General features: G+C 55.6%; 2 protein-coding genes across 4 annotated transcripts; one reads left to right on the forward strand and one right to left on the reverse strand.

Annotated features, from left to right (window-relative positions):
- The first annotated feature begins 3,540 nt into the window (after positions 1-3,540).
- Positions 3,541-5,144, forward strand: NR2C2AP (nuclear receptor 2C2 associated protein). Its single transcript, XM_060007990.1, has 5 exons — positions 3,541-3,944; positions 4,138-4,228; positions 4,452-4,557; positions 4,630-4,697; positions 4,952-5,144. Exons 1-5 carry the CDS (start codon positions 3,907-3,909, stop codon positions 5,069-5,071), a joined length of 423 nt encoding a protein of 140 aa, XP_059863973.1. The 5' UTR covers positions 3,541-3,906; the 3' UTR covers positions 5,072-5,144.
- RFXANK (regulatory factor X associated ankyrin containing protein) lies at positions 5,133-10,039 on the reverse strand. 3 transcript variants are annotated; one of them, XM_060007988.1, is made up of 9 exons: positions 9,847-10,039; positions 9,137-9,330; positions 7,818-7,898; positions 7,612-7,677; positions 7,249-7,349; positions 6,943-7,068; positions 6,479-6,545; positions 5,987-6,067; positions 5,133-5,351 (listed from the first exon to the last, which is right to left on the reverse strand). In XM_060007988.1, exons 2-9 carry the CDS (start codon positions 9,321-9,323, stop codon positions 5,281-5,283), a joined length of 780 nt encoding a protein of 259 aa, XP_059863971.1. In that variant the 5' UTR covers positions 9,324-9,330; positions 9,847-10,039; the 3' UTR covers positions 5,133-5,280. The 3 variants fall into 3 exon arrangements, with proteins under 3 accessions (XP_059863971.1, XP_059863970.1, XP_059863972.1); XM_060007987.1 differs by having other exon boundaries at positions 7,818-7,901; XM_060007989.1 differs by lacking the exon at positions 5,987-6,067 and having other exon boundaries at positions 7,818-7,901.
- Positions 10,040-10,180: the final 141 nt, after the last annotated feature.

A 10,180-nucleotide genomic window follows, 5' to 3' on the forward strand; every position in this document is an offset into this window, starting at 1 on the left:
GGCCAAGTGGGAGTCCAGGTTTGTGGCTTCAGAACCAAGTTGATCCCCATCCTGACTCCCCCCACCCTTTCACTCCCCCACCCCCTGGCTCCCCTGGCTGGTGCCAGGGCTGAGCTTAGAGGGGCTGGCCTGGAGCCCGGGAGCAGGCTGTTGCTGGGGGCTTGAATGAGGCAACCTTGCCTGGGAATCTGCCGGGCTCAAAGAGCTATTTATAGGCCGGCACTGGGAATGGGCCAACCACCCCCCTCCTCCAGCCTTGAGTGCTCTCTCTGTCTTCTCTACACTGGGGCCTGGGCCAGGGGCTGCTGCGAGTGCGGGGAGGGAGCAGGGGAGGGGACTTGTGAGCCAGAACCGGAGCAAGGAGGCAAGACCCTCCAGGACATCTGGGCATCAGGGGTGGACAGTGTCCCCCGAAGTGCTTTTCACACACCCAGGGTGACGTACTGACAGGGCACATGCAACCATATTCACTCCTGTCACATACAATGTTACCAATAACCACTGATACAAAGCCAGATGCCAGAGACACAGTGACAGTACAGGCAGCTCATATACAACCATACCCAGCCAGGCCACATATAAGTCACACTGGCCATACATAAGTCATGTCTGCTGCACAACCAAACTCACAGCTGTGAGCCCAGCTGCACCTAGTCCCTTCACACTCAAACACACCCATTGCTGTGCACACCCATCGGAACTTAGCCTTCCTGGCAGCCACAAACAGCCCACATTTGCCCCATGTCGTTTACACCCTACTATGTTTACAGCCGTGGCATTACCTACAGACAGCCAGCACCCAACCATGATCACTTGATACCAAGTTACCAACAGGGAGACAGTCCCCCCGGGGCCATGCTCACAGCACAGCCACTCATACTCAATGCTCAGCACGGCCAGTCGGCCAGTCGTGGCCCTAGGTGTTCTCACGTAAACTCAGCTTAATCCCTTCATGCTTGGCTGACCTCTCTCATGCCTATTGTCATCTCCACTTCCCCAGGCTCCCAGGCTTGCCCCCTGCCAGGACCAACAAGTCCAGTTGGAAACAAGTGAGCATCCGTTTACTCTGAGCTGGGCCCTGTGGTACTCATGCAGGCCTCGGTGGATAAATCAGACCCGGACCTGCCCCATAGAGGGGCTGCCAGCCCAGGGGACTCCATCACCCCCACCCCACAGACCCTCCAGGCTGGAGTCTTGGGGCAACCATTACACTTATTCCCCAGGGGGAACTGAGGCCTGAAGCAATCTGAGGGCTTTTCCCTGCCCTACTCCGGGATGACAAACTCATGGGAAGTGGGACCTGTTTTCTGCCATGAGTGTGGCTGCCTCCCCAGAGAGAGTCCCTGCTGACCCATACTTGCTGTGTGACTTCAGCAAATCCCTGACCCTCTCTGAGCGTCCAAGTCCTCTCCTGAAAAATGCAGAGCTCAGCTCAGTGGAGAGAGTGAGCTCTGGAGAGAGCTCCAGAGTCAGACTGGGGTTCGTATCCCGGTTCCCCTCGGTGACCTTAGCCAAATGACTTCTTTGCTTCAGTTTCCCTTAGCCAACCAGAGTTACAGCTCCTGGCTCTTCTAGACCTCCCTCTGCCCCATCCCCTGGGGTGAGGGAGGAGGGAGTGCCTAGTCTCTTCTCACTAAGGCAAATGAATGGACCACTTTTGGCTGCCCTGCTGGGAGCTTAGAGTTGCTAATTCCCTGGAGAAACAGGAGGCTCTTTCATGACCAGGCACCGGTGGGGTGAGGAGGCGGGAAGGGGGTACAAGCTGGCTTTATCCCAGTGGGCAAGGTGGCTCCATGCCAAGACCAGGAGTGGCAAGGGGGGCCCTGGGGCCATGCGTATCCTCCCTGGGGAACCTTGGCAGCCAAGTGGCTGAGTGGCCGTATCCTCAGCTGTAAAATGGGAGTGACAGAGACCAGAACAGCAGATTTAATGATCCTGTGGATGGAGACAAACGTGGCTTCAAGTTAAACACAGGGTAGGCTCTCAACAAATGTCAGCCACTGTTGTTATGTGTCAGCCTGAAGAGCCCCCTGAATTCTCCAGCAGTCCTATAGATTTCCCTCCATTTCACAGATGAGGAAACTGAGGCTCAGAGAGGTCAACATATTTGTCCAGGATCACACAGCCAATGAGTGAGTGGCCCAACCAGGATTAGAACAGGATCTGGGCCCTCCAGGGTCCATGCTCTTCCTAAATTCCTCTAGGGCTAGGGAGGTGTTTTTTGACACCCCAGCCCCGGCCCTGAGACCAATAGAGCCAGGTCTGGATGGCACCAGGCCATGACTGAATGCAGGAAGTCCTGGCAGGCAGGGGCTGATGGGGCGGCCCTTCCGCTGGTGTCCCAGTTTCCCAGCCAGCCTCCACTCCTGGTGTGGACTTGGGCAGACACTAGTAGGATACCAGGAGAACCATTCCCCTAGCCCTTGAAGAAAGGGACTGGATCCCAGACCATTCAGTTAAAGCCAGGAACTGCAGCCTCCTGCCAGTGGCTGCTCTGTCTCAGAACCCTCCATTCATGCAGATTGGATGGGTGTGCTGCCCTTTCTCAAACACCTTCCGTGACTGCTTTAGGCCCAGCAGGATCTGGCTCCACATATTTTATTCAAATTCACGGTCTTTCATCCAACTAGGCCTTTGCTTATGTTGTTCACCCTGTCTGCCCCCCCCCGCCCCCCAATTTTTCTCACCCTGGTGAATTCCTGCCCACCCATTAAAGTGCAGGACAATATCCCCTCTCCCAGGAAGCCCTCCCTCCAGGTAGACCCCCTGCTTCCCTAGCCCTATCTCTCCCCCTGGCTCAGCCCTGGCCCCATGGTCTCTGAGTGTATGTGTCTAGTTCTGTCTTCCCCAGATTGGGAGATCTTCAGATATGGGGCTGGAACTGAGGCCTCTCACCGTCCTCAGAATCACTCAGCACAGGGTTGGGCAGTGGGGAGTGGTAGTTGTTTAGTGAATCAGAGAACCAAACTTTTAGCCGTGTATCTGAGGTTTTGTATAATCCAGTTTGGCAAACTCCTCTTCATTCTTCAAAACCCACCTCACATTACCCCTCCTCCAAGAAGCCTGTCCCAGGCAGCATTTACTAAGAAGACAGATTTGGAAACCGGGCCTCCTGTGTCCCAGTGGGGACACGCGAGGCTGATAAAGACTTCCAGTACAGTACTCGCACCATCGTAGCCTCTTCCTCAACTCTTCCTTTGGCCTCTGGGAGGCAGTGAAACGCAGGGGTTCCCAGGCGGCAACTGCAATCAGAGAATGAATTCGGCCGAGTTCATTCTGCCGGTAGGATGACATCATTATAAGAAGGCTCTCGGACACCAAAACTAGGGCTCTATACCCGCGGGCACCAAAGGACAGCTCTCCGCACACAGTGGACATACAATTGCTTTAAATGCCGGCCTTTTTCCTCCAGCTCCGAGGGATAGGCAATCACTGGACGAGGACCTTTTAAGAGGCGGGCGCTGAGGGGGCGGGGCTCAAACTAAACCGCGCCCCGGGAGCGGGGACTGGGCGCGCCTGAGGCACTCTGCGCCTGCGCGGTGTTCACGCGGTTCCGGGTACTGATGTTGGTTTCCCAAGCTGTTTGCAGAGAAACTGAGGCACCGAGAGGGAGCGACTGCTCCCGAAACCCACAGGAAACCCGTTTCCCTTCCTTGGACCCACTGTGAAAGGCTTGGCCTCGGGTCATCGGCAGTGTCCCCGAAACTCCAAATTTTTCTGGCAAGGGGGTGGTCAAGGCGACATTTAGGACTGGAGTGACGGGGCAGTGACTGTTCTTGTGCCGTGCTACAGGTGAGGACGTGAAGACTCTGAGACTCTGAGCGTGAACAAGGTCGCGCTTTGGCGGCCGGATTTGAACCCGAACTGAGCCCAGCTCTTAGTCCTGCGAGGCTTTGTGGAACCGAGATGACCCACTCTTTGGTTTGTCCAGAGACAGTGAGCAGGTGAGAGCCCCGGGCGGGGGTGGGGTGTGAATGGCGGCGGGCAGTAGCGGACGGGGCCGTTGGCCTGGGATAGTCCCTCCCTAGTGGACAGAAATGGGGGAACCGGTGGCGAGGGAGGGGTGGGCCCAGTAGTGGGCGGGCCCTCGCCGCAGGGCTCAGCACCTCTCCACACGCCGATTCTGGTTGCCTCTAGGGTGAGTTCGGTGCTGAATCGTAACACTCGGCAGTTTGGAAAGAAGCACCTGTTCGACCAGGACGAGGAGACCTGCTGGAACTCGGACCAGGTGAGGCACCCTCTCCCTGGATCCTCCACCCCTAGTGTGAATCAGAATCAGGGGTCTGGGGCATCCTGAGAATTTGGGTGCACCCCAGCTGGACAGTTAGGTTGGCCAGGGAGGGAACCCGTGTTCACTGTGCTCCCCACCCACCATGGACTCTGTGACTGAGAGAGGCACAGCTGGGCTCTGAGTCTGGAGTGATCATGGACCTCTATTTCTCTGCTTCCAGGGTCCCTCCCAGTGGGTAATACTGGAGTTTCCCCAGCGCATCTGTGTCTCCCAGCTGCAGATCCAGTTCCAGGGGGGCTTTTCCAGTCGCCAGGGCCGCCTCGAAGGTACTGGAAGGCCCTGGAAGATGGGGGATTAGAGGGGGTATGCTGGCCTCACTGCTCCTTTCTCTGCTGCAGGTTCTCAGGGGAGTGAGGCTCTTAGCAAGATTGTGGACTTTTATCCTGAGGACAACAACTCGCTTCAGATATCCTGCCTCAGCCTCTGGGTGGGGTGGTCTGTGCCTCTGAAAGCTGTGGGCCCTGGCATGTGACCTCAAGCAACTGGCCTCTGGGTCTCCATTGCTTCACCTGTGAAATGGGCTGATGATAATCTGTTCTGTGTTAGAGTTTCAGAGGGACCCACAGTGTGCTGGGTCACCCAGCACATTTGTAGTACTTGAGCTGGGGCTGGTGGGTGGGAAAAGATAAGGCATCTGTTTCCCTTGACTGCCCTGCTTACACTTTCCCTGTGCCATCTGCTGAGGTGGACCGGCTGAAAGTGACATTTGAGGACACCACTGATTTCTTTGGCCGAGTGGTCATCTACCACCTGCGGGTGCTAGGGGAGAAGAAGGTGTGAGGCCACTGGGTGGCTGCCTCCTCCAGGAAGTTCTCTGGGAAGCACAGTGAAGTCCTTCAAGTTCTGCACAGAAGGTTTATTGGTTCCTCTTGGAAAGGGCCCCCTCCCACCGTCTGTCCAGGAGCTGCCTTTGAAGCCAGTTCTGGGTTCCCCCAGCTCTGGGTCGACCATTTTGTTCCCTGAGTGTCTGAGTCCCTGGCAGACGGCGTTCACTCAGGGGTGGCGGGCACCAGGTTGCTCTGGAAGAGTTTAAGGATGTGGTTCTCGATCACCTGTTGCACTGGAAACAGAACAGGGAAAAGGTGGGCCATGAACTTAACAGCGGCTGCAGAGGCACAGGCCAACCTGTACCTTCCCCTCAGGGTAAGAACAGGGGCCTCAGCCCTGGGACCTGGATGGAGGACCCATTTCATACACAGGGAAATCCAAGCCCTTGCCAGAGCACAGCTGGGAAGACAGAGGCCCCCCTCTTAGGAGCCTCTATTTCCCCTGAGTTTGTAAAGATGCATTTTTGGAGGCTTTTCAGAATTATAAAAATATTCCTTACCAAATAAAATTGTCCAATTGGAACTTTTATGCAAAGATGAGAGGGACTGTGAGGAATTACTTGTCTCAAATGGAATAAAACTCCTTCAAGGAAGGAGTGGGATATTTCCCACACACCCCCACATGACCCCAGGGGGTCAGTTCTGTTAGGATCCCCCCATTTTCTGAAGTGGGGAGTCAAACTGGGGTCTGCCTACAGCCCCTACTCATACCCACCTCTCGCCGTGGAGGGGGCTGGGCTCCATGGCCATGTGAGCTGTGGCCCTCCTGGTATCCTCACCCTGCCAGGGGGCCTCCTTTGGGCCTCTCAGTGCCTACATGTCCCCCCATTATGGCCCCTGTCACTAGCCCCATGTGCCTCGGGCTGACCTTTCCTATATCCCAGGGCCACGGCGAGGTCCATTGGGGTGTAGCCAGAGTCTGCCTCAGTGGTGAGATCAGCTCCTCGGGCTGCAAAGCAGAGCAGACACTGCAGAGAGGGCTGGGCCTGGGGACCGGGAGCCCGGGTGGGGCACGGGGACTCGGGAGGTCCAGTAACTACCCACTGTGCAGCCACAGGTCTGCTGGTTGCTGTGTGGTCTTAGACAAGAGCCTGACCTCTCTGATGAATGTGGCCAATAGAATCTCCACCTCCGGGGTCTCTGAGGCACGCAGGGTGTGGGTTCTCAACCCAGTCGGCCAGATCCCTGTGCTATTCCTGCTACCTCCTGTCCCCACATCAATCCTCTGGGCAAAGCAGGCAGCAGCCACCCATCCCAAGAGCTGTTCAAGCAGAGCTCAGACCCTTCCCTGGCCCTCAGGATTCCTGCAGAGCCACGTGGGGCTCTAGGGCCCCTCAGGCTAGCCTCTACTCCTACTCACCCAGCAAGGCCTCCACGCACTTCACATGGTTCCCACGCACGGCATACAGAAGTGGTGTCCCTCCATTCTGTCAGGGACAGGGGTAGGGGGCAAGCAACACTATCTTTTCCAGATTCTCGTGACACCCCACACCCACCAATTTAATATGGTTCCTCCTGCTTGTCACTAGGCCCATCTAGCTTCTCCTTTGGGCCTCAGCTTAGATGCCCCTTCTTCCAGGAAGCCCATCCTGACTTCCCTTGGCTCTACAGGCAGCCTCTGGGCTCTTGCAGCTAGCTGTCTGTGTATCTGCCAACATAGTGTTATTCACTATACCTGAGCTGTTTATGTGTCGGCTATCCCCGCCCCCCCAAAAAAAACTGGGAGCTCTGTGAGGCTTGGGGATGGGTCTGTCTTGCATTCTTAGCGCCCAGGGCCAGCCTGGTACCCTGTGAGGTGCCCAGGGCCAGTGGGTGGCACCTTACCCAGTCATAGATGTTGATGTCCACGTCGCGCTCCAGCAGCAGCCCTACAATGTCTGTGTAGCCACCTGTGCTGGCCAGTGACAGGGCGCTCTCCCGCTCTTTGGCCAGGATGTGGGGGTCGGCACCCTGGGGGGAAGAGAGGGGGACAGTGACAGAAGGGGGGGCAAAAGGAGGAGTGGGTGCATCCCCTGCAATCTTGGGGTCTCCATGTTAGCTCCATCTTACAGACACAGCACCAGCAGACTCAGCTGAGACCCTGGCCCGCCCTCGAGTCCCCAGGAAGCCCCCAGCTGGGCTGGGACGCACCCATTCAAGCAAGAAGCGGACGGTCTCGATCTCTCCAAAGGCGGAGGCCCAGATGAGGGGGGTGAAGCCTCGCTCGTCCGGCTTGTTGATGAGGTTGTCTCCTGGCAGGAGGGGGGTGGTACCACTGGGATGCACCCCTGCCCACTCTCCCCAATGCTGCAGAATTGGGGGCAGGGCAGGCAGCTGGGGTCAGATGTGGGGCGGGGAAGCATACATGTGGATGCACACACGGACATGCTCAGACACACGTACAGACATAGGTACACATGTGGAGACTCAGGTCATGTCAGCAGCCACATGCACCCACCAGCATGTGAGGTCACACAGGCACGGACACACTGGCACACGAGCGTGGGCACACACCTTTCCTCAGATGCTCCTTCAGTTGGCTCAGCTCCCCCTGGGCCGCGAGCTGGTGGATGGACAGGGCTGGGGGGCAGAGAGAGGTAGAGTCCTCACCTGTCCAATCTGAGCTCCATGCCCCAGTTTATTCCTTGTCCAAAGTTGCTCCTCTTAGCCCCTGCCAGCCCACTACTTCTCTCCCCCGTGGGGACCGGGGTCCCACTCACAGTCCAAGGTGGCCGGCAGGGCTGATACCTCATTCCCCCGCTGCCGGTTGGTGAGGGTCGTGGAGTGCTTTAGGGAGCTGCCTGCTGGGAGAGAGAGAAAGGGCCTCGGTTTCCCCTCATTCCCCAGTATGTCTTGGGCTTCAGACCAGACCCTGGGGGCTTGGAACTACCAGAGACAGTGCGTGGCTCCACTGTTCACTCACTCCATCCTCCCAGATACCCAGGGTGTGGATTTCTCCTCCGCCCCTGGCAAGATTCTGCACAAACGAGACAGTCCCTGCCCTCAAGGGGCCCATGGACAAGTTGGGGAGTCAGACAGAAATGGAGAAATAGAATGAGAGCTTAAGTTAAAATACATGTTCAGGAGAAATGAAAAGCAGGTGGAAGGGGGTGGAAAGAAGGGAGGGCAGAGGGTGAGTCCCTTTTAAAGAAAATGGTCGGGGAGGGTCACTCCAAGGAGGTAACACCAAACGAGAGCTTGGCCAGTTGAAGAAACCTGGGGAGAGGTGTGGGAAGAGCATTTCACACAGGGAATGGTAGGGACGAAGGCCCCAGGGCAGCTGAGTTAGACATGTTCAAGGATTCCAGTCAAAAGAAACCCTTGGGTCCTTGATAAGTCAAACAGAATTATCATCTGACCCAGCAATTCCACTCCTAGGTATCTACCCCAAAGAGTTGAAATCATGTGTTCAGACAAAAACTGGTATACGCATGTTCACAACAGCACTATTCAGTCACTAAAAGGAGAACCCAAATGTCCATCAATGCATAAATGAATAAACTAAATGTGGTCCAGCCATACCGTGGAATGTCATTCAGCTATAAAAGGGATGAAGCACTGACACACCATACAATGTGGATGGACCTTGAAAACATCTTGCTGAGTGAAAGGAGCCAGAACGGGAAGGGCCACATGTTGTATGAACCCATTTATATGAAATGTCCGGAACAGGCAAATCCATAGAAACAGAAAGCAGATTTTTGCTTCCCAAGGGCTGGAGGAGGGGAATGGGGAGTGACTGCTAATGGGCCTGGGGTTTTCCTCTGGGGGTGATGGAAATGTTCTAGGACTACATAGAGGTGGAAGTTATACACCATTATGAATGTACTTACTGCCACTGAATTGTAAGCAATTTTGGTTAAAATGGTAACTTTTATGTTACGTGAATTTTACCACAATTTAAAAAAATAATAAGCAACCCCTCACAGGGTGGAGATGGAAGACACATCCAAGGACACAAAGACAGAAGTCCCATCTTGGGCCTGACATTCCACCGTTCTTGTATCCCAGAAGCAGGAGTCCAGGGTAAGTATCCTACCTTGAGGTGAGGAGGTACCAGAATCTGGTTCAGGATTCCCAGGCTCCGGGGTGCAGGGAAAGAGACTGAGGACCACAGTGTCTGAGCCGTCAGGGGCCTCACCCCTGGGGTCTTCGGGGTCCCCAAATTCTGGGGTAGAAGGCTGCTGGGTCAGGCTGAGATCCTCTGCAGGCTGGGTGGGCTCCATGGGGAAGCTGGTGGAAAGGCCAAACAGGGAGAGATGGCAATAATTATTGACAACTCATTAAATAGGCACTGACTGCATACCTGGCCTCACACAGTGAGGGTGGGTAAACTAAGACTCAGCCGGGAAATTAAAACCAGAGTCCAACTGCTTCTCAGGCCCACTCCTCCCCAACACCAGAGCACATACAATATGCATTGCTTAAAAGCCCTGGCTCTGGGGTCAGCCATCTGGGTTTGAATCCCTCCACTTATAGGCTGTGAAAACTTGGGCACATTACTTAATTTCTCTAAGCCTCAGTGTCTTCATTAGTAAAATGGGGGAAAGGAGGACTAAAAAAATCATGTCTGTAAATATCTAAGCAGGAGGCCTGATACACGGGCAGATCTTAAACGTCCGCTGTGTTTTTGTTTTTTTTTTTTTTTTTTTGAGGGGGGGAATCCCTAGAATGAGTGAGGGCTCAACAAAGATGTGATTGGTTGCATCCCACCCGCCCCTCCCAAGTCAATCCAGGAGGTCCACTCACCTCCAACGAGCCTCCTCTGTCACTCCACGCCGCAAGCCCGGGTCCCCCCAAACTTGGGGGCCCAACTCACAAACTTTTCTCTTCCAATTGATGTAATGGGTAGCAAAATGGAGCCTGGACCCTCTGCGCCCTGGCTTCTTCTGCCGGGACAGAGAGCAACTTGATACGCGACCGCTACCCACACCGCAGAGTGCCTCCACTGCGCCTGCGCGCCCCCGCCCCCCCGAAAGTGCGGAAGGGCTGGCGCTGTATGAGCTGTTTCTGGCCCTTTAAGGCTTGGGGGCGTGGCTTCCGCTGGGGCAAGAGCTATGGAATTGCGCCTGCGCTTCCTCGT

Source organism: Delphinus delphis, chromosome 3, assembly GCF_949987515.2.
Source record: "Delphinus delphis chromosome 3, mDelDel1.2, whole genome shotgun sequence".
Lineage (NCBI taxonomy): Eukaryota > Metazoa > Chordata > Mammalia > Artiodactyla > Delphinidae > Delphinus > Delphinus delphis.